The 24,182-nt window shown below is 43.7% G+C and overlaps 1 protein-coding gene across 1 annotated transcript in view; it reads right to left on the bottom strand.

The window, feature by feature from the left end:
• Positions 1–24,182, bottom strand: part of anks1b (ankyrin repeat and sterile alpha motif domain containing 1B) — a 343,291-nt gene that overhangs the window by 150,160 nt on the left and 168,949 nt on the right. The window contains exon 10 of the mRNA XM_088924241.1: positions 3,416–3,563. Within this exon, the coding sequence (XP_088780367.1) occupies positions 3,416–3,563 (148 nt within the window). The remainder of the gene's footprint in view (positions 1–3,415; positions 3,564–24,182) is intronic.

The raw sequence follows: 24,182 nt of genomic DNA, 5'->3' as shown, positions 1-24,182 counted from the left end.
GCAGCCACAAGCGATCAAGACGGGGCTCCTGGTGTGGGGGAGTGAAGGCACTGTGAGGCCACGGGCTAAACCTCATGCTGGAGGAAGATGGGGCTTCGTACCAGCAGATGCATCTGCTGCAGCGACGGTGTGCCACCAGGTGAGGGAGCTCAGCTCGGTCTCCACCCTTTGGAGATTCCAGAGCATGGCGCTTCTCGTCAGCTGGTGTTGACACTCTTCTCCAGCCCGTGACGGAGGGGCTGAGGACATGCAGTATTGAAACAGGCCACCGAAAGCACCTTGCTTTTGTGTGGAATACTTTTTGCCCTGGTTTTGCTTTTTTGTTAGGAGGGTTTAAATGTAAGAAACAAAAGTATCTGCAAGACTGAGTTAACGACACAGAACACTGCCCAAAGTAAAAGCAACTGTTTGCAAATGGAGATTTTACAGAAACAACAAACACTATTAAAATATACCATACCTTACAACAACAGAAATATAATGATAAAACAGGCATTTTACATGTATCCTAAGGTAGAAATTCCTCTATTTATGCTGACAGTTTTTTGTCTGCTCACACATGGCCCTGTGCCAGTACATCTGTTACCCGTAGCAGTGACCCTGGGTTCTATTACCACAAAGATGAATCCAGCCCAGAGCTAGCTTGTTTCTTTAGATTTACCACCTACTAAATACTATATTTAAGTCCTAATGATCTCTCACGTAGAAGCCAGGTGAAATACTGGTAAGAACTGTCACCATTAATCCTAGGCCCCCAGAAAACAAGATCTTCCAGTCTGAGAGAGTTCATCTTTAGAGAGCTGCTTTGTCATTAATGCATTGCCAGCTGGAGATGTAAATGCCAGAGTCTCAGCCATTGAAGGTTCAAGGAGACATGTTCTACCGTGTGTCTCACATACAGTAACAAAAGCGAAAGATCTTTTTCATGGGCGCGTTCAGGTAGAACACATTACTGGAGCTGGAGACTGACAAGAATATCTTTTGACCCAATGGAGCAAAATTTTAAACAAGAAGTCGAGTTAATTGAGCAAGCTTCTTTAAATAGCATGAAGGAGTCAATCAAAGTTTAAGTACAGTATAAAGCAGCGGTTGCTGATATGAACCACAGGCCACATGCAACACTTGGTGACAGAAAAAAATCCCCAATGGACTTCCAAAACTAAGCCTAGCATTAGAAAACAGATCATCCAACTAAAAAATACACACACTAAGGATACTCATGGTTTGAACCCTAGTTCAGGGCCAGGAAAGCAGCCCTCCCTATTCAGACTGCCTAGTTAGGCTTTAAGTGCTAACTATGGGAGCTCTTTTCACTGGCTGCTCAGTACAGCAGGCAATGTATTTTTACAGAAAGAGGTCAGGCCCACACAGTCTGCTGAACCCCGTGCACAGTGAGTCTAAACTGGGTGGCTCATTATACATTATAAGGACAAGAACTGTATGCTTCATCAAGAACAGAACCTCCCATGTACACGGATTTAGAAAAAATAATAATAAACTTTATTTTATATAGTGCCTTTAAAGGTGACTTCTCAAAGTGCTTTTTAGAGAATGACAACAAAAAAAAAACATAAGATATGCACAATGAGAATACACAGTGAGAGGAGACAGTAGATGAGGGTACTGAATACAGTAGGAGTATAAAGAAGAAGGTTTTCTGAAGAAGAAGGTTTTGAGTCTGGATTTGAAGGAGTTTAGAGAAGGTGACTCTCTGATATCCTTGGGCAGAGCGTTCCAGAGCTTAGGGGCATAACAGGAGAAGGCCCTGTCACCCATACAATGTAGACGGACTTGGGGGACTGATAGGAGACCAGAATTAGAAGAGTGAAGGTTGCTCCAGAATCAAAGAGAATGCACATTTTTAAACAAACAAGGCAGAAGAAACAAAAAGAGCAACTCCAAAGCTGTGTTTGGAAAGAAATCATCCCAACATCTGCACTTCTTCAGATCAAAAACACATATTCTCTGTAAACAACCTCAGACACAGGCATGAAGGCGAAAGCAGGTCAAAGAGAGCAGAATGGTGGGAAGTAGGGCGATAGTAGCTCAGACAGGTACTGAGGTGTCAAGCCATGCAGAGCCTTATAGGTGACCATGAGGATTCAGAAGCTGACACAAACCCTGACAGGAAGCCAGTGCAAGGACTCCAGGACAGGAGTAATGTGATCACTTGCACTAGACCTGGTCAGGATTCTGGCTGCTGAATTTTGGAAATACGATACAGTAGATGCTGGAAGCATGCGGTACTGATGAACAGCAACGGTGAGGATCTCCCTCCGCAGTCCTTCACACCCAGATTGCTTCTGCATGTCCTTCCTGCCTCGCTGAGGCGCAGGGAAAAGAGTGAAATGCCACCTCGAGCCACTGGCGGGGGCTCCGCAAGCACTCATCAAGCAATCCTTTCCCAGGAGAACGCGGAAAGGAGGACGTCTGCACAGCGATTTCCCTCTTCTCTGGCAGGGGAGGGGCTCCCGGGGACTGGCTAGCAGGAGGACAGACCCGTCTCAGGGAGCACAAGAACGGGAAATGAGAGGAGCGCGGCCTCCTGTGCTGAAGGGGGTCCTAGAGAGAGACACGCTCGCACCCTGAGCTCCCCCAGGACTGAGCTCCCCCAGCCCAGGGGCTGGGATTCAGAGCTCCCCGGGCTGTCTCACGTGTGCAGGTCTCCACACTCGCAGAGCTGGCGCTAACAGGAGTGAGGCAGCGGGGGAAGAGGAGGGGTGCTTCCTGTGAAAGTGCTCCTCTGAGAAACCAGTCTTCCTTGTGTGACGGTGCAGGGAAGCGACTCACCGCTTCCTTACCAGAACGCGGCTTACAAGGGCTTTTCAGGAACATCGACGCCAACCATCGTGTTTTTCAAACTGCCATATTTTATATTAATGAAGCAAACCTCTAGCATCTTAAACACTCGACCTTTAAAAATACAGCAAAAAGTTTCTACATAGCAAAAATGTTCAATAAGTTGTAACTAAGGTACGGCAGCCAGACACTAAAACAAAACATGTTTTTTTATCCCTTGCTGGTATTTAAGTATTGATATTATTTTTATCTGCATTCATTAGTAATGTCAGTAAAGCACATTCTGTGACCTTACTCACTCTACTCCATCAAGAAACACAGTGGCAAATGTGTATTTTAAATAAACAGTACAAATTGTGCATTTCGCAACATGCAACCATCAACATCGCTGCTTCACTTACAGCTGAAGATAGCTGGCACAGCTCAGTAGAAAAAGGCATAATTTCTCAAATCTAAAACACTGTCCAAGTTACTGCTGGCCCGCAATCTTTAGACTCCTATTCAGAAGTACTCCACTTATTTTTGTCAAAGAAAACACGCCTGTTTCTCTCACCCTCACTTCAGCAGGAGTGAGGAAGGCCACTGGCCTAGCCGTTATTTGAGAAGGTCCACTCACCGGTCTTGGAAGACGACAATCTGCAGATGTCTAAAGAGCAGGGCTTCCTGGTGACCGCAGTTGCCACAAACTCGAAGGGGTTGTCCTCCTCCTCGGGAGAGAAGACGTCCAGCGAGGGAGACGGCACGATCTCTACTGCCTGGTTGTCCTGGAAAACAACACAGGAAGACCTGTCATGCACTCTGGAGATGATTACACAGAACCCTGGGCCGGGGAGAGAACGCGAGGCCGACAATACGCAGAACGGCAGTGTTGACACAGCGCTTCCTGTCTGCTTTGGGAAGGGACTATTGTTAATGAAACAATTCCGGAGAACACAGTTGTTTAAATCCTGTGAGCTCTTAAACAAATTCAGCTTTAGGTGGGGGTGGGGCACACAAATGTTGAGTCTGTCGCCTACAATCTATAATCTCCTGGTTTAGCAATATTGGAAAGGTTAAACAGACCTTCCCAGCCCCGGTCCCAAAGGAACATCATCTCCATCCCAGCACTTCCCAGCCCCTGGTCCTGTAGGAACACTGTCTCTGTCCCGGCGCTTCCCATCCCCAGTCCTGTAGGAACACTGTCTCTATCCCAGCGCTTCCCAGCCCCGGTCCCAGAGGAACACTGTCTCTATCCCAGCGCTTCCCAGCCCCGGTCCTGTAGGAACACTGTCTCTATCCCAGCGCTTCCCAGCCCCGGTCCTGTAGGAACACCATCTCTATGCCAGCGCTTCCCAGCCCAAGTCCCAGAGGAACACCGTCTCTATCCCAGCGCTTCCCAACCACGGTCCCAGAGGAACACTGTCTCTATCCCAGCGCTTCCCAGCCACGGTCCCAGAGGAACACTGTCTCTATCCCAGCGCTTCCCAGTCACGGTCCCAGAGGAACACTGTCTCTATCCCAGTGCTTCCCAGCCCCAGTCCCAGAGGAACACTTTCTCTATCCCAGTGCTTCCCAGCCACGGTCCCAGAGGAACACTGTCTCTATCCCAGTGCTTCCCAGCCCCAGCGAGTGTAGGGAACTGTTGTTCATTTGTTAGTTTTAAAGCTATGTCAATCCAATCTGTATCCATGTCCTGAAGGAGCTCAAGACTTAGGGTTTCATCCTTCTGGGTCCGAAGCCCGTTTCAGAAATGCTCAACAGAAATGCATAGAGAAACATCCTAATTTCTGTTCTAAAAATATCTGTTTAGTTTCCAATTGTACATTCCTACTGAGTGCAGAAAAGTCCCCCTTGGCTGACCGTACTCATTAGAACTTTATGTGCTGTACATAGATCAAGTCTCTTCATAATCCCCTTTGTAGACAGAATAAATCAAGCTCCCTTCACCTTTCTGTCTGCAACAATCCCGAGACCAGGTGTCATTCCTGCTGCTCTTCTTTGAAGTCTTTTGAAAGCTGTAATATCTTCCTGGTGGTACAATGACCATGATCGAGCACAAAAATTTTAACTGTAGTCTACATTGGAAGGCTCAAGTCTAACTTCCCTGGACTTGAATCTTACACTTTTTGCTGTATAAGCAAGCATTCTGTTTGCTTTGTTTATAAGATAAGATCACTTTATTGGCCATATACAATTTCTTGCAAGAGGAATTTGTCTTTTCGCATACCCCAGCTTGCTCTCCATGAGACACACAGACAGGGAGAGAGAAGTTTGGGGTCAGAGCGCAGGGTCAGCCATTTATACGGCACCCCTGGAGCAGTTGGGGTTAAGGGCCTTGCTCAGGGGCCCAACAGAGTAGGATTCCTCTGCCGGCTGCAGGATTTGAACCAGCAACCTTCCAGCCACAGTGCCACCGCTCCGCCCAGTAAGCTGCATCCCCCCAGGGACACATGAGAATGCACAAACTGTAAACACCAGACCCTCTTCGTGTCCAGAGTCCGGGCGACAGGCACAGCGCGTGTTTCCACTAACTGTGTGGATCACTTTGCTTTGGCCGGGTGCCCGCCCTGGTCTGGTCACTTTGTGCTGTAACTCCCCTGCTCGTGCTTCTGCGATTACCCCTCCAGCTGTTGTGGTATCATCTGAAAATCAAACTAGTTTGCCAGCTACATCTAAATATTTGAAATACATCGGGAAGAGCAACAGGCTTAAAACAGCACATCAGTGACTGCATTCAACCCATAAGAGGTTACAACCCTTGTGCTCTTTCCTGTTTATCATACAGTTCTCTATCCATATAATATCTTGGATCCTTTATCTTTTAATCTGAGGAGGAAATCTCAATATATTTCTTAGTGTTATCTAAGGTCTTATATTCAACAAATTCTAGCAAAGTTTAAAAAAATCGTGGATTTCTAAATCCCTCTTTGATGTCTCTTAAAATGCTGTTGTCAAGTATAGTATCCTTCTAGTTTAGCTATAACTACTGACTGCATAACATTACCAGCAACAAAAGTAAGACTGATTGGTCTATAGCTTCATTTAGTTAGATTCAGTTCTGTCTCCCTTCATGAATTGGTGTCAAATCTGCAGTTCTCCAATCTATGGGTGCAGATTAAGGTCACCATATAAACACTATTCCTGCCAACTACTGTATCTGACAGTGTGAACAGCTGGACAGTGTAACCAATTTGTTCAAAAGCTGTATTCTGGACCCAGGTTAATATTGAACAGCTGAACAGAATTCTACACTCACACTGACATGCCAAGTTTACAGATTCATGTCTTATAGTTTTAAAATGCATCCTGTCACAAAGGAGTTATGTGGTCACCGCAGTGCAGTTTAGGAATAACATCCTTCATTTCTTCAAGTATAGCCGGAAAATACCAGCAGGCCTTGGTGGCCTCCTAGTTTTAAGCAGCCATGTAGTCCACAGCTCCTCAATATCAGTTGTATGTGTTTTGCAAAATCCTCATCACGTTCAGCATGTTTACCATTTCACAAATAAAAGCTAGTTCTCTACTACAGCTTTTACAATTGTTTTACTGCTATACCTTTGAAAAAGCACTTTGAATCATTCCTGTTTGTAACGACATATACTTTACTTTCTCCCCCTTCACAATTCCAAATATTCTTTTTTTCTGCTGTGCCTGAAATGTATGAAGCTTACTGTATACTCTTTATCTATCTTCAAACCTTGGGTCCTTTTTCACACTCTGTGGAGCCCTCTATTACATTTTTTTCTCAATTTCTCCATAAAGCCTTGTTACTTCGTCTTCTGCTTTTCTAGAATTTCGGTGCACACCCTTATTTAAGACTGAGCCTTCAGCAATTTCTAGCACACTGGATGTGAGTCCCCCTGGGTCACACTGTCAGCACCTCAGTGCTGTTACTGTGGGGTGAAGGCCTTTGGATTCCCTGGGGTCCATCAGTTCTTTCTGTTCCTCCAGGTTGCCAGTGCCCCCTCCTGTCTCCAGCAAGAACTGGAACCATCTCTCGTACACTGTGCCCTACCGCCACCTCGCCATCTCTCTCAAGAAAGAGAGAGAGAAATAAGTAACGTGTCATTGATGATGCTGCTTTATCAATACTTGGAGCTACACCAAAGTTGGATTTTCACTGTAATAATTTACATTATACTTACAGAGACTTTAAATAAAGCCTTAATATCACAGTGTGACATATCACAAGCACTGCCACCTCCTCAATTTGACAAGATGTTTAAAGACAAACATTTCAACAATTGCATTACAGCATCCTCTTGCTGCTGAAAGAGATCTTTTGCACGCATTTATACAAGTAGCTGTCTCTTATCAGGAAGGGGGGGGGGGGGGCTTTTTAAGCAACAGATGCAGTTTTGTGCATTTGTTCTGAACAATAGCTGTGTTTCATTTGACACTTGTGTGTATTATATTAATTACACAAACTCACAAGAGATGTTCACTCAGACCTGGAGTGTACTGACAGCAGCATTTAGTACTGTGAATAAAGATTGATAAAGAAGAAGCTGAATCCATTACACGCATACACTTCTAAGAAAATAACTGCTGTTATTTTTGGCCCAAAGGAAATAAAGCTGCACAGCAACTGAAACAGCATTGAAGGCAGGAAGATGGAAAGATGGGAAGAGTTCTTGGCAGAACTACATTTCCCAGAATGCAGTAGAGAAATATCGTCAGTCACCTGACAAATTGCAGGAAGATGTGACTTACACTCTACTGTATTATGAGCACATTTGACTTCTCTTCAAATACAAAATAGGATACTTCCAAAACAACCTCATGTAAACTGTCCCTCATAAATACAAACACATACAGTACTGTACTTAAGGAGAATTACTGTAAATGGCCATTGGGTCCCTGCTGAACACGATTGAAGAATTTGCAAACTGGAATGGACGTTTCACATGTGCTGTGCAATTTGCAAACAGACATTGATTGCAGCTGACTGCAGACAAACAAAGCAAAGGTTACAGAGAACCATATCAACATAGTGAAAGTGAGTCTGTCTGGTGACACTCTATACGTCCCTAATAAATACTACAGATCTGCTAAACATCTGGGAGCTAGGAATAAGAGGGTGAATAGCTACCCTAAATGTACAAAGTTCCAGTCAGCAGTCAAAGCCAAGCAAATAAACAGTTATTTTGTAAACATCAACTTAAAACATGTACTTTCAATTGATCAGAAGTCTCCAAGTGACAACACGGCAGGCCATTAATGGAAATCCATTTGTGTGCTTCAAGAGGAAAATGGTTCTTTTTTCAATGTACTACTTTTGAAGGAGAAGACGCAGAGGCCGTAGAGGGGTCCCTCTCGTCTGAAAGTAAGCTGTTGCACATTGCCATCACAGAGAGGATACCTGGGCTCTGAAGGTGACCTTCACTGCTGCAGCAATGTCAGTTTTTAACATGCTTTAAGCAAAAGGCCATGCCATCTGATATACTGTAGTAAAATGTTCAAACGCTCATTCGGAAAGAAAAGTGCACTAGCGGCTCTTCACAGGCAGTCCTGATCCGTCCAACAGTAATAATGTTTCCCGAAACTGAGGAATCTCAGCTGGCTTCAGGAGAGCTCAAACATCATTAATTTCAGTAGCTAGACATTAATTCAGCTGCTACAGAAAGAGCAAATAAAAAAATAACCAGGGTACCCAACTCAACCATCTGGGTAGCAGAAATAAAATAAAATAATGCAAGCTTAACAATGGACTTGTGTGTCAGCAACCCCTGAGCAAAAAAGCTCATGCCCCTGCAAGCTTGCTTCCTGCACAACACCATACAGGAAGAGAAATAGTTCAATAAGACTGTTACATGACCCTGAGTCAGCTAGTCGATACCACAGCAGAGAGGAGGACAGCGAAGAGGCCTGCCGAAACCTCACCAGAGTTCAGTCACTTTCCCCTCTGCCACCGCACTGCCGCTGTCTGTGCTTGACCTCTCCACACGCACCCCCGCCACCTGGAGCGCCGTGCCCACTCTTCACTGCCCGTCCTGCTGGGCACTCTTGTCCCAGGCTTGAGTCTGAATACCATTCATTTCTGTGCAAAGCTCCACACGCACTGCGCCCGGCTACAGCTCAAGACTCACAGACATGACCCCACAAGCCAGGGTCAGTTGTATTAGGGGCCGAATTAAAGTAAATCATAAGAGCTACAAGCCTGAACTCACAAGATATGCCCTAGGGACAGCAAGTTCTTACCATTGTCAATGTTTTCAACATAAAGTCAGGAAACCTTTTTCAGAGAAGCAGTCACTGCAAGGCTTAATGCACAGACTGGTGCCTGGTGTTCACCTCCAGGCTGCAATAACACTGGCAACACGGACAGCAGCACCCCTATGTTGTTCAGTACTGATGCCAGAAAATAAAATCACATCAGCAGCCTGCCAGTGTTATCAAATGTTATTAGCACGATATAATATTGGCTGTGTTATAACATGGTTAAAAATCTGTTTGTGGACTGTACTAACAATCACAGTGATTTGCGGTATGGAACTATCAGACGAGACCCTGGCAAAGTTTAACAAGCTGTTGCGAGGATTTAGAGATTAAGCTCGAAGGTAGGAAACAATTTACATGGATATGCAGCTTCCAGAACTGGAAAGATCTAGGATGTATGATAAGCTGGAATCTGATGCCAGTAGAATTGAAAATAAGCGTGGATAAGATAGGGAGTAAAACCCTGAAAATCTTATCACTGCGAAGATCAGGAGCCAAACACTGCAGCACGTACTGTCCTGGTGGCATTCCAGGTGGTATTCCACTGTCAATTAGGAATAAAACTCCGGCTTTTCCCTGTGAGAGAATCAGAATGATCTCCAGCAGGAGCTGAGACCATGTGGAAACTGCCACAGCCGGACAAAACCCAGAAGGAAGCATAGTCAGGTCAGAATCATGGAGAATGAACATAAGCAAATGAACAGACAACTCTAGAAACTGCTGGTAAAATATAGCACAGTAATGGTAGCACTTATATTAATGTTACATTAACACCAAATGCAAATGATATTATATATATATAATTTATAATTCTGATTTCTCTGCGAAATCCTCTTCTATGGTTTGTCCTTGTTCCACCAGAAATAATAATATAGAGGTTTATATTCTAAAAACTGTCAAATCTATTTTAGATATGTACAGTACATGTGTGCATTTATATGAAAAATCTAGCTACAGTTTCTAATTAATTTCAATTTGTTACAGAACAGAAACGAAGCAAGAGTCTAAGCCCAATCTAAAATTAAAATACTAGCGATTAGAATGAAATTTTAATTACCTGATTTCTTAGATATTTTTCTCTGTATTCTGAGAGGTGAAAATGTTATCCTATTAAGACGACTTTCATGTCAATGGATCAAGCTTCCATCTGTTTGCTTTTCAAGTTTCAAAGATATATTGTAACACTAGAGACACAAACAAACTAACTCCAACCCCTAATTAGTGCGTCTCATGCAATTTCCAATGTTAGGTCAGAAACCAAAACAGGAAATCTTTTTTTCCTGAAGTTGCATCATCGGTCCTGGATAACTTCAGCATGAGTGAGCTTGAAGGTAGGTGTACGTGTAATGCCTTACAGCTAGGACAAACCATAGAGGGACTTCAACATCATTCAGCCAATGTCATGTAGGAATATCGAGGCTTCCAGTTCCACAAGAGCAGGAAGCTCAGAGACAGCCCCTCCCTCATCCCCTCTCTCATTAGAAGAGGCATGCTGAATAGCTGGTATTGGGAGAGTTATCATATACTGGCACTTCCCGACACACAGGACCATAAGGAAGCACAAGGTGAATACAATTTCACAAGACTCCTCTTGCTGGTAAAGATGACCATTATTTGTGAGAAAGACAGAGAGCCATTAACCCAACACTCTCCACATGGAGAGCTAGAGCATTAGCAGAACCACTCACACTTATCAGCCCAGACACGTAGTCTTCATATTCACCTTAAATGCTGCAAGAGTGCAAGAACAGTTTTACTACTGTCAAGGCCTCAAATGCATTCAGGTTCTCATAAAAGATAAAGAAGCTGTCTTTCCTGTCTAGCACAATGTTTCTCATCCTTCACAGGCTCAAGAGGGTGACAGCTAGCCTTTTGCAGAGTCCAAGATCTCAAATTTCAGCTGGCTGCTGATCTCACGGTCATGGAGGAACCCATTAGGGGGTCTCCCCCTTGTACCCAGACCTGCTCAGATCCAAGAGCCTAAGCAAGGATGGGACTGCAGTCCTGGGATTGCAGACCTCTATAGAAATCCAGGTTGCTGTGGGTGTTGGCAGACCAGTAATTGGCGGACCTACTTCTAGCCCAGAAATTCAAAACCACTGCCCCAATACAGTGTCTAAGAACACTTGACACTGTGAGGAGGTGATACCCCACATGAGACACGTCCTGATTACGTGACCAACAAAGAGCCTCAGACACTCTGTGTGACAGTGTGTTTACCCCACTGTCTTGGTTAAGTTCCATCCTGGGTTTGCACAATCTGCCCTCCCTAAAGTTCCCCCTTCATTCAAGGTCACTCCTCCCCTGATCTGCTTTCCACTGGGGCCTCTGGTGCAGAATGGCCTCTGTGTGTCTCCCAGGTGGGGCTGCTGGTGCAGAATGGCCTCTGTGTGTCTCCCAGGTGGGGCTGCTGGTGCAGAATGGCCTCTGTGTGTCTCCCAGGTGGGGCTGCTGGTGCAGAATGAACACTGTGTGTCTCCCAGGTAGGGCTGCTGGTGCAGAATGGCCTCTGTGTGTCTCCCAGGTGGGGCTGCTGGTGCAGAATGGCCTCTGTGTGTCGCCCAGGTGGGGCTGCTGGTGCAGAAAAAAAGCACTTGGGAATCCTTATGGGTGAAAAGTGCAAAATAAATGCAAGTAAATGCATGTAGAAAACAGTCTCACCTTATCAATAATTACATGACTAAGACTGCTTCCCAGGCTGAGAAAATCTGGGATGTTCCTGAAACCCAGGTGCTGTACAGGGGAAGTTCTTACTTGTGAATGATGTTTGGTTCACCTGGGGCTCATTATTGTGAAGTACTTGAGGATCCTGTGGTTAGGATCCATAGGCATGTATGAAGACGCAGCTGTACAATAAAAAACACACAAATCTGTTGGACAGACTTATGAATCCAAAAGCAGAGCAGTCACACTCTTTATTGCTTTGTTCCTTTATCCAGTCACTCATTCTTTCAGTTATGTGCTGGACCAAGATGCACTGTATGTGAACAGCACACTGGCTGTTGAGAGGATCATTGCTAGCTAAATTCTCAAGTCAGAAAAGACATCTCAGCTCAGTTTTGGCAAAGTCTTGAACAGAAATCACAGCAGAGTAAAAAGCAGCTGTGTTTGGTGAGAAACACCAGCACTGCATAACCTCTGGAAGAGCTGTCTGCGAATTCAGCGCAGTGCGACACCCAGACAGCCAGGAGCAGGGCTTCATTGTGTGTGAAGAGCTGTGTGTATGTAGTGCCCTCCATAAGTATAGGGACAGTGATGAAGTCTAAATCGATAAAAAATTGACTTGAATATAAGTCAAAAGTACAGAATGTTACCTTTTATTTCTGGGTATTGCTGTGCTTATACTGTATGATGTACAGTTTTAGAATAATAGCACTTTTTCTGTTCAATCACCTCATCTCAAATGAGCATAACAATCGGGACAATTGGCTGCCAGGAATTTCTTATTGGTCAGTTGTTTCTTGTTGCATTGATTGTGCACATAACAGAGCTGTGAATTGGATTTGCTCTTCTCTTCTGTGTCTGCCTTTGGAGTCAGCAGGCCTAAACCAACACAAAGACCAGAGAACTATCTATGAAAGAAAAGCAAGCAATTTGAATGCTGAAAGAAAAGAATAATTTAATCTGAACCTTTGCCCAGAAACTGGGCATAGCAAAATCAACAATTTGGAATATCTTGAAAAACAAAGAAACCACTGATGTGCTTAGCAATCAGCAACAGCCAGATCAGCTGAGGACAACAACTGCAGCTGATAATAGAAAATGTACCTGAACTGTGAAGAAAAAGTCTAAAACAACTGTCTTTGAAATCTCCAACAGCCTCCGCAGTGCAGGGGTGAAGGTATCACAATCTACTGTCTGCAGAAGACTTCAACAGCAGAACTACAGTATAAAGGCTACACCAGAGGATGCAAACCTCTCATCAGCACCAAAAATAGAAAGGCCAGATTACAATTTGCTTAAAAGTACAGGGATGAGCCAGCTGGGTTCTGAAACAGGTTTATAGACAGATGACACCAAGATAAACCTCTACCAATTGATGGCAGGTGAAGATGATCCAAAGCACCACTTCATCTGTGAAACACAGCAGAGCTGGTGTTGAGGCTTGGGCATGGCTGCCTCTGAGCTAACTGGCTCACTCACCGTTATTGATCATGAACAGCAATAATGTACATTGATTGTAGCAGCAGGATGTCTTCAGAAGTGTACAGAAATATTTTGTCTGCCTACAGTATGTGCAAGAAAACACTTCCAGTCTCACAGGCCAGCGCCTCATCATGCAGCAAGACAATGATCCAAAACCCAACCCATCCAAGGAGTTCATTAGGGAAAAAAAGTGGAAAGTGGAAAGTTTTAGACAGGCCAAGTCAATCTCCTGATTTAAATCCAATCAAGCATGGATTTCATTTGCAGAACAGAAGAAAGAAGTCAGAGCCTCATAAAAAAACAAACAAACAGCAACTAAAAATGGCTACTGCAGCAAAGGCTTTGCATAGGAACACACAAGAGTAAACCAAGAGTGTGGTGATGTCAGTGGGTCACAGGATTGACGCAGTTATTACATGCAAAGGATTTACAACCAAATACTAAGCTTCGTGTAGTACTTTATTTTACTTCTATTTTAATTTATCCCAATACTAATGCTCACCTAAAATGGGGTGATGGAACACAAAAAGTAGCCTTATTCTAAACATTAAAGCCCAGCTGATCCCTGTTCTGGTGACTGCCAGCATTCAGATCTCTTGTGAGCCGTGTCTCGGGTGTGCCATTTTAGGTAGGTGAAAAGCTTGGGGAGAGTAACGCCCCTCACGGCATCACACAAGATGAATGTTCCCCAGCGCAGAAATTACTCAACATTAATAATTCCTACATCAAAGCACACTTGTGAAATATATAGAAACAAAACACACAAAAATAAGTAACAAATTTCCTACTTGAAAGTGCCTACAGCTCTGTGTATGCTGCATTTTAGAAATATACGCCCACCCAGTGGTTAAGCACACCCAGGCATACTAAACATTAATATTTCAAGTGTCTTACTACAGACTTCCATGCCTGTACAACAATTTGCTTATGAGATGCTAATGCCAGTAACAGGTGCTTGCTGCACTTGCTTTATTTCTCATAGGAGACAATCTAATTTCTTAATCTCAGTATTTAATTTAATAGCTTTTTGGGGGTATTTTGTGGGGTGGATTTTTCAAGTGGAATTCACACTGCTTTAGAAAGAGTGGGGAGGTCAACCTCACTGGCTACACATACACAGTAAATGAGGCACACGCATTTCACAGAATATCAGTTTCATAGAAATTCATCTCAGCTTATTAAAAACCAAATCAATCCCATTAACTAAGACCTTAAGGAGCAAGGAAATAAAAGCTTCTAGCTTCTCATTCAGTTAACAAGTCTCTTTATTGTTTTATTTATATAATTAGAGCTGAAAGATGTATTTTTTTCTTGTAGTTTTTATTTACTGCTCTTGATTAGCCGGTAAATCCTCAGAGTAATACAGATTCCCAGTACATGCATAACATAGCAAGACACACAGCATAACAAAGAAACCTGAAAATATGACACGATAAAAAATGCATAATTGTGCTTTTTCAGAAATACAGACCATTTAATGTTATATTATGCAAATTTCGGCAGCAATTATTTTTAATTTAATCCATTATTTAATCAGAAACAAATTCTCATTTACAATGATGACCTGAAGATCCAGGTTTGTGCTGAGCAACTGAGCTGCCCACCAAGAACTTGAACGCACAGCCCTTCAGATCTTGAGTCCTTAACCATTGCTCCACACCAAAGTCTGAAGGCATGCCCAAAAATACAGAATATTTTCAATAGTCTGCTGTTTGCAGTAGCCCTAGCCTTACGTTAAATGCCATTTCAAATTTCACTTCAAACAGATAAGACAGCCCCTTGGCCCAAACAAGTATTTTGAAGACATCAGGACAGAAGCTGAATTCTTTCCAGATGACAGACAGTAGGGAGGAACCAGGTATTTTAGCACTGTGTGACCTCAAGCAGTCCAAAGTGTGAGGCCCCACATTATTCCTTGTACATATTGCAGTGGTGTTGATTATAATTATCCAGAAAACAAAGCAAACCATGATTGCAGCTTAGTGCAAAGAGTTCCATTCCCCATTGTGCAATATTGTAATTAAGAGGCACAGTCCGCTACAGACTCATAAATCCAGGTTTTTGATTAATAGTATTGCATGTATCGAAAGAGTTCAGCAAAGACCACACAGGAGCCAAGACGTTCCTACAGCATGTAGATGTTAAAACATAAGTCACACCAGGACCTGTCCTACAGAATTCAAAACAGAGAACAGGGTGTACTGTACATCTTCACCCAATGTGTGGGGGAGTGTGTAACGAGCTGCCTAGCCATGACTTTCAGACCCATACGCTGGATTTTTCAAGCAACAGCTGGATGAGAACAATTACTCCATCTACTTCTGCCCTCCTCTCCTTTGTAACTGTTCTTCTCAATGGGATATCTGACTCGCTCTTAAAGTTGCTTTAAGATATCCGGTATCACAATTTCTAACTTGGCTCGTTCTGCTGTGGATACCAAGGCAACATTTTATATTCTCACATTTTTCTCACAGAGCTTGAAAGGCCACATCACTGTTCCCTCCAGTCATTGCTTAGGTCTCAGTTTCTCCACCAATTCTGCAAGGCGTTTCATTTTTTCTGCTGCAGCTTGAGCAGGTTAAATCAGAAGCACATTTGCTGAGCGTCTTCCCTCGAAAACAATCCCTAATCAAACAGGAAAGTGAGATATAAATGCTTTTGTTTGAAATTTCCAGAAGAGGCAGAACACATTAGGAGCTCAGTGAAGACCCTGAAGATTAAAAGCTCAACCACCTCCAGCTGCTACAGTGACTCTGGACCCACCCACCCCTGACACCTGGTGTGCACCCATGTCACAGTCCACCCCATGCCCATACCTCTGCCAGCACAGTGTTTCAATCTCACTGCTGCACAGAAATGGATGTGTGATTACAGTTGTTTTATTCTGAACTGCATCTGTAATGACTAATTTTAATGTCCCCCTTGAATTATCTGATTAGGCAACTGAACGCATAAAATTATTAGGGGGTGGACTGAAAAAGCTATTACAGATTCACCAAATTACCGTGTGCACCCATGAAACTGTCAGAAATATAAGATATTTGATTACAGATGTCAGCAATCTGCTTGGATAAATATTTACTCAGAGTTAGAGAAAATGAATTTAAAATTCTCCACATGCAATGTTGGCTAATGAGGTTAGCTTCAACAATAAACTTCAGTCTAATCATACACTAAATGCATAACAATGTCTTTTAGGAGAGCATAAGATGAATAATTGTGATGTTTGTTTTCTGCTTTGTATTTGGGGTGAAACAGAACAGTTCTGGTATCTCTAAGTCAGATCCTATGTAGACATGTCATCAGTTTTAATTTTAGTGTTCATGAGATCCAAATATAAGTTAGCATTTAACATTACATTAATGCACTCTCCGCTTTGTCACACTGCTAAGATGAGCTTTTGATGAGGTATTGGATTGAAGATCTCACAATTATTTCTACTTAAACTAGATGGAAAAATTGATCTAGTGATCAAATTGATTACATCTGAATTCAGACAAGATCAACATACTGTAACACTGACCAGTGGTCCTTGTCAGCTCTGTAACTTCAATCTGATGACTGATGCTATTGAAATCAGTCCAAGCAGTCTGGTCAGGCATTTTGGGATCATCTTTGATCCAAATCTTGCATCTGAAGCCCACGTTTGGCTCATTTTCCGAAGGTCTTGTTTGCTCTCCCTCAGACACGCAGTGGAGGAGCTGATGAACTGGAGCGTACCAGTGGAGGTGAATTTAAATCTGAGGACAGGACACACAGTTTTATGCAAAGGGAATATGAAACATACTGTATGTGGGAACACTGAATAAGTAACCCGCTCATGTTAGTGAAGCCAAAACACAGGCTTCAATGGACAGGCTACATGTGCTGAATGACCTTCTCTAGCCTGTAACTGTTCATACAGTAAACTGTAACTGGGTTTTCTGCAGTATACTGCCTGTCCTAAGCTGTGGATCAATCTCCCAAGACACATTTGAGCTTGAGTTTTGGGATCTGTTTGCATACATGTACTGTATGTTACATTTTCTAATTTTATTAGAATACAGATACAAACATTCCTTTGTTCCTCTTTCCATTAAAGCTGTCAATGCAAATGTCAAGGATAAACACAATTTTGACTCTTACAACCCACTTGAGTGCAATACTGTATGTTTTGTAATGTGTTATAAATGTTACATGTTGTTGTGTGTTATACTGTACATGTGCAATAGGGTGATTATTCTTATTTTTTGTAATATAATAATGTGCAATGTTTTTCTTTTCTTCTTTTTGTTGTTTACATTCTATTTAAATGCACAGGAGTGCTGGGTGTCCATAAAAACCTTCCCTTGGGGGACAAAAAATCATATCTTATCTTATCTAATGAAGTCATTTTTATCTCGGTTCCTCCCCTGTGCTGTGTAAGATTTTCTGTATACCATTTTTTTAATATATATTCCTGCGTGCTGTTATGAAAGGTGCTACTGTATATAACAAATTACATATTCAAAGTCTGTCAAAAAAGACACTCTAACAGCATTTTGTAAAAACTTTAATGTAAAGTATTGATATAATATTTGTATCTATTTTCTACATGCACCTCACAATGATTTCCACCACAAAAAGACAAGTGAAATACGAGGATTGTGTCATTAAAATCATGTTCCTTTCTGCCTTGTCTGCAGAAGCAACCTGAGGTGTTGTTAAAATTGGCTATGCCGTCAAGATAACACAGTTGACAAAACAGATGCGATGCGCATAGAAACGTCACATTTAGCTTACAGCGCGATATGTCTCTTTTGCGTTAACTCTTAGTAGACAAGCTAAACCATCCAATCCAGATTCACAAGGGAGTCAGAGCCATCACAGGACACAGAACAAACACACACTCACACCAGGGCTAATTTTCCCAGAGGAACCCCACACTAACCCAGGGAGAAAATGCAAACTCCACACAGACTGCACCTTGGGTCTGGAATTGAACGCAGGACCCCTTGCCCTGTGACGCAGCAATGCTGACCGCTGTGCGACTGGACGCCACATTCACAGACTGCAAGTTCAAAACCACTCCGGCTGAACAGATCCCAGGCCTTGAGTGACTCCTGACTGAACAGACTGTTTTAGATGGAGAGGAGGAGGAAGCACAATGACCAGGCAGGAAGGCAGACTAGGTGAATGGTTATAGTAAGACCAGGCAAAGGAGAGCTAGAATTCCCCCTACAGCTGCAGGAGAAATGCACCAGCTCTCCAAGAGGTGTTCACAGTTTAAAGAGTAAAACAGGCACGGTCTTCCCTTAAGGTTAAGGGCAGAAGTGGAGCGCTGCTCTCCTGACATTTGAGAAATACTGTAGGTTTGCAGGGGAATCCGGGTCACAGGGGTTACAGACCAAGTCTGGGTGGGAGGGATTTTACACCTGGCTTGGTCCCCAGTTGGTATCAGTCCCCAGAAATTGGTGCAGAGACCGTGCTTTAAGTGGGTTTGTGTGCGTCGGCCCTCCACCCCTGGCTAGCGGGCGAGGGGGACCTCCTGTACCAGGCGATGGCTGCGCTCCTGCACTGGAGCTGGCCCTGATCCCATGCCTGTGTTCCGGCGCCATTCCCACTCGCCGCCCACGGAGCTGGTCGCCAGCGGACATCTGATCGGCCTTTATTTGACCGGGTGCCGGTTTGTCAATGGAAAGTGGGAACATATCCCACGTCTTCCCTTTTATGAAGTCGGCGTATCCTAGCAACCAAGATGAGCTTATCACTTGTCTTCTCCGGGCCCAGTGCTGAAGTTCCAGCCCCTTTTCTTTTGCCTGCTGTAGCTAGGAAATCCCTCTTCTCCTCGCACACACACACACACTCTTCTAACACCTTGACTCATCCCGGAGAATTAAATCTGATTAGACTCGAGTGTGCAAATGAGGGCTGTAATGAGATGAGGGAGTGTGACGAGCTCCCTCTCTTTGCCACAGGGGGAGTCTCCCACACAGAGCCTGCAGGGACTGAGGGTCACGCCACCTCCTGCTGACTCCCAGCAGGCCAAGCGGATCCGCCAGGCTCACGACAGCTGGGCTCTCATTCTCCATTTTTGCTGCCATTTTTTTTATTATCGACAGATCAGGTTCTCTCACTCGTGTATCGAAGCAAAACCAGAAATGATGCCAGCGAGGGAGAAATCAATCTGCAGCTTCAAAGCAGCATCTAAAAAATCCCTCTCCCCATTATATAAACATCGCAGCACTCCCAAACAGACGTCCTGCAAAATCACGAAAGTACACCTTTAGAAAACAGCTCAAATGCGTGCGATACTTGTGAAAGAGGGCTCTGATCAGAGGCATGGCGAAACAACAGGCCTGCCATTAGAGGACGCCAAAACGACCTCATGACTAATTTCACTATACAGTCACTTAACCTGCAATGTTTGAGTGAGGTTTTGTAGCCATTTTAACCTGGATTTTGTGTGCAGTATAGATGGGTTAGGGCTGTATTAGTTAAGCAGAGTTTAGAAAAGGTTTTGTTCAGGGTTGCTAGTGTAAGCTGCTCCAGGTAGTCTAAAAGAGTTACATAAAGCAAGGAAACTTCCTGTCCCATTAATTTATACAGAGCATGGAGTGGTTTATGTGTCAAAGTCCCCCGAGCCCTTGCTACAGCAAATGGGGTCTTCCACATACCACAGGTCCTGGTATTTTCTACTAATAAACATGCAGAAGTTAACAATGAGCCAACACCCGCATGAAACAAACGCAGTTTCCTCACTTCCTGCAATTGACATCTGCAGTATAAACTTTGTATTTAACTGACAATGACTCACAGTAATAAAACCCACTCTGCACGATTTACACTGGAACCACTTGAGGTTTAAATGTATCTGTTAAATTAAATTACTTACCATTGATCTTTGGTTTTTTAAACTAAATTAAAAGCAACCAAAAACCTGAGGTCTTCACTTAGACATAGGGACTGTGGTGCTCTGTTCTTGAATTAGGTAGTACTGCTTAAGTGTGGGATTGCAACTGTTCCCAAAGATCAGGGTTTAGCAGGATGTGGCTGAGGAAAGGGTCGGCACTGGGATTATTATAGTGAGAAACGATCAGTAGCCGATCTTGGGAAAGATGTGTGTTATGAGGAGGATTAGGATAAAGTTCCACTGTGTGTCTAGTTCTTATCCCAGAACAAGAACGTCAGTCCCAATTCGGACAAACTGCCTCCTCTCAAACGCAAACACAGTCTTGCAGAGAAGAAATGTGTGATGTGCTTGAGTGCGAAAAACAGTTTATCTCTATTCATGCGTGAAAACAAAGTGTTTTATTGGCATCACTTGAACGCATAAAATGTATGAGCCTCACACAGCAGACAGGAAAAATGTGTGCTCATGGGTTTTCCTTTGATGCTCAAATACAACAAAATGTCAAAGAGCTGCAGTATAATTCTGCTCCTGACAAGGTTATTTTGAGTTGGCCAGGATGAATTCTTTGGAGACTGCAAGGAATACAGAGTGTATTTAATCTCATTCCACACACAGCAGGTAAATCTACGCTTCTCAACAATCAGGTCATGAGAACCCTGTTAATTACCAGAAAACATACATACTACACTGAAGCTCAGCAATGACAGCCTTGTCAGATGTATCTACAGTATGATGTTCAGACATCCCAAGACTGCATGACAGATACTTTTGTTTTATTTTCACTTTTCGTCCCTTGATTTCACTGATCCTGCTCAAAATGCAAAAAGAAGAATTACTAGACCTAGTTAAAAACACATTTTCATCATTTTTTAGCTTACCAGGCAAGTCAGCAGAGAAGAAATTCTCATTGACAACAATGATCCAGAGACCCTTTTAGACAGCAGGCCATCTAGTGGAATGCTGCGAGTGCAGTGCTCTTGCTCAAAAGCACAACAGCAGCAGCCCAACCAGAGTCTGAACCCATGACCCTGCAGTTAACGATCTGGAGCTCTAATCACAACTCCACCCTCCTGCTTCCCAACCTAATTCTGTCAGCTAAAGAGACTTAATGTCTGAAAGACACCATTCACAAAAGAAACTCCTCAAGTCTACAGCAAGAGCTGAACTTGAAACAAATGATACAGTATTTCTTCATGCAAAAGCAGTCTCGTACAGTTTATTCAAGTTCATCTGGGTTACAGAAATAGACCAGTAATCCTGTCAGCCAGCGATTTACAGTCATACTGTCTCCTTGAATAGCTGAGGAAAAACATTTTTGCATTTTCATTAAAAAATTAACGCGTGTAGGCAAGTTCTGTTGTGGCGTGGAGTCAGCTCCATATGGGAGCTGACAGCAGTATGATTACGCAACCGGACCTGAGGATAAAATAGGAAGTTATAGGAAAAGCAAAACAGATTGAGGAGCTCCATTTAGACTGCGATGACACAGATGACACAGGCTGAAGGAAGACACTGGCTGAGAGGACTGCGGAGATGAGTGTGCGCTGTTAAAATCGCCCATGGGCACAGCCAAGACCTGACACAGGAAAGGCTTTCAAACTGGGCAAGATCACAATAAGAACACTTCTCTGCTGGCATCCTCCCCCAGTTCCTCACTTCCAGCTCTAGAAGGCATCTCCACAGGTGTAGAACAGGCAGTGAGACAGAAGACATCACAAAGAACACAAACAGCCGATTTCACACAGCCTAGGAACTGGAACTGTGGGCACTGAGCCTGTTGGATGTGCCGTAACCCCAGCCAGGAATCTGGATCGTGCTTAATTCTCCTGCCCTGGGAGGCCTGGATGTTCGGTGTAGCAGAATTCTCTGCCAAAGGGGGGTTTTCCTGTGAGTGACGGCCATCCCACCCCAACAGCGGAGGAGCCCGTGCTTGGCTGGGGCACAGTGTTCTCCGAATCTGGGGGAGACGGGGAATCAGCACCCCTCACTACGCCACACCCTGGCAGTGAAACGGGCACAGGTCGCAGAAGAGCAGAACTCACACAGAAAAAGCCTCAGTTCTTGCAGAGTTTGGAGAACTGTGCAGAATCTAGTCAAACAAAACTGACAATGTTTTTTTTTCCCACAGCAGTTTTTCAATATTCATAAATTAAAGAGTTTATTAAAAATATATATTTTAAAAATTTTCGCTTCTCACACCAGAGCAGGGCTTTCAGGATAGAGATAATCCTTAAAACTACGTATACATTGCCTGTAGAAAGTCTACAACCCTTTCCAAAATAACACATTTTTGTGGCAGAAGTCATTAATTTCAATTAATGCCTGTGTCAATTAAAAGTAGTTTAGTTCTGGATAACACATTTCATACGCTGTCATGCATTTGATGCCTGTGCTTTGTGTAAAATGTCAACACATAATGAAAAGCACACTTATTTAGAATAAGAGAACAGCAAATCTGAGTTTCTTGCATACTTCTCTCCCCAGCATGCGTGAGTATATACCGTAAGCAATTCAGCGAAAAATCTGGTACACTGGCGTCAAGATATCTGCACAAGTGAAGACAAAGCCTCTGGACGATATGGCCAAGCCAGTGATGAGTACTACGCTGTGAGCAAGTCTGCTTTCAGCAGTAGAAGGACAAGACAAATCAAATAACAAGAACAGGAAAGAACCTCTGAAAAATCAAATGACTGCACGTCACTTTTGTTTGAAGCCCAAGTGGAAAAGCCTCTGAAGAAGGAGATCCTGGCATCACCAAACAGTCACTGCCAGTGGATGCTGCTGACAAAACCTCCGACAGATCTGGGTATGACAGGAATGACAGCCGCACTGACGCGGCTCCTAATGTTTCTTCAATGTGGAAGTGAGGCTCAAAAATAAACCTCAGAGCTTTTTTACAAATCCCGAGGTCCCTGCTAGCTTCATAAGCAATCATGTCAGAACCAGTACAGCCACGGTAAGCTAAAGACAAGGAGAGAGAAAGGTGCCTAAGCAAAGCCACTGGCCCTTCATTCCTGCTTCCCACACGCCAGCCAGGTGTTCACAACTGCTAAACTGAACAGAGGGGCCCACTGTTCTCTTCCTACATACTGTAGGGCTTCAACACCGTGAACAGGGGCTGTGCCACCAGACTCCCAGCAGAGTGCCAGCAGAGTTTTACACGTTTCCGGCGGCGGCATTCTGAATCTCCTGACATTCTGCTTATTGCTGCCAGTCGCAAACCCTATCGAGGAACAAGTGCAAAAGAACCACAAAATTGAAGCCTTTAATCAGCAGATAATTACACAATCAATGCCAAAGACTTCTGGTGATAAAGTAAAGTGAGACATTTGCCCGCTGGGTTGTCCATAGGAATGTTCACAAATGAGAGGAGGCCATTAAGCAAAACTCTCTTGTTAATTTGCTAGTAGCTAATTGGTATTTCATCCGGACATTTCTTCTGGATCTTCAGCTTCGATAACATGTCTGGGTAGCTTGTTCCTTTCTAATATTCTTCCTTTAAGCCGAAGAACGTGTCTGCCTGTCTTTGAACTGATTCCAGAGCAAGAATACAGTATTTTTTTAAGCTAAGAGACCAAAACTGTACACAATATTCTACAGTATGTGAGGTCTTACTAGTGCCTTGTACATTTTTAACATAACATCCTTTGATTTAAATTCTACACTTTTGACTACATCTCCTGACATTCTGTTTTGAATTGCTTCCCCTAACAGTTTGAACTGTTAATAGTGATGAAAGAATACAGCAGGTGAACAGTCTGAAGCACAGTCTCAGTCTGACACAGGACCCGTGTTCCTCAGGCCCTCACTGTGACACAGGACCTATTAGAAACATCACCCAGGCGTTCAATAAAGGGGAACTCGTGAGCTAAATCAAAGCTGTGGCAGTTACAGAATGATGCTGATCTCTCATGGTTACTCTCACTGCCCCCTGTAACTGCACAGGGAAGAGAGTGAGGCAGTCTGGACAGATGCCTGTAACCCCCGAGCCACTCATCTTTTAACCATCACGGGCAGCACAGCCCTATACCCAGCCCTCCTCACCAACCACACTGTAGGGGGCGCTGTATCTCTGAGATCCAAGAGAGCCCTGGCCAGACTGACCTCATCCTGACGGTGCCCTGCCAGTGGTGCACCACAGCTTGGGGAGACAGCTGAGATCTCAGGT

The sequence above is a fragment of the Atractosteus spatula genome, chromosome 8, assembly GCF_055471065.1.
Source record: "Atractosteus spatula isolate fAtrSpa1 chromosome 8, fAtrSpa1.hap1, whole genome shotgun sequence".
NCBI lineage: Eukaryota > Metazoa > Chordata > Actinopteri > Semionotiformes > Lepisosteidae > Atractosteus > Atractosteus spatula.
This window is presented reverse-complemented; position numbering and strand designations above follow the sequence as displayed.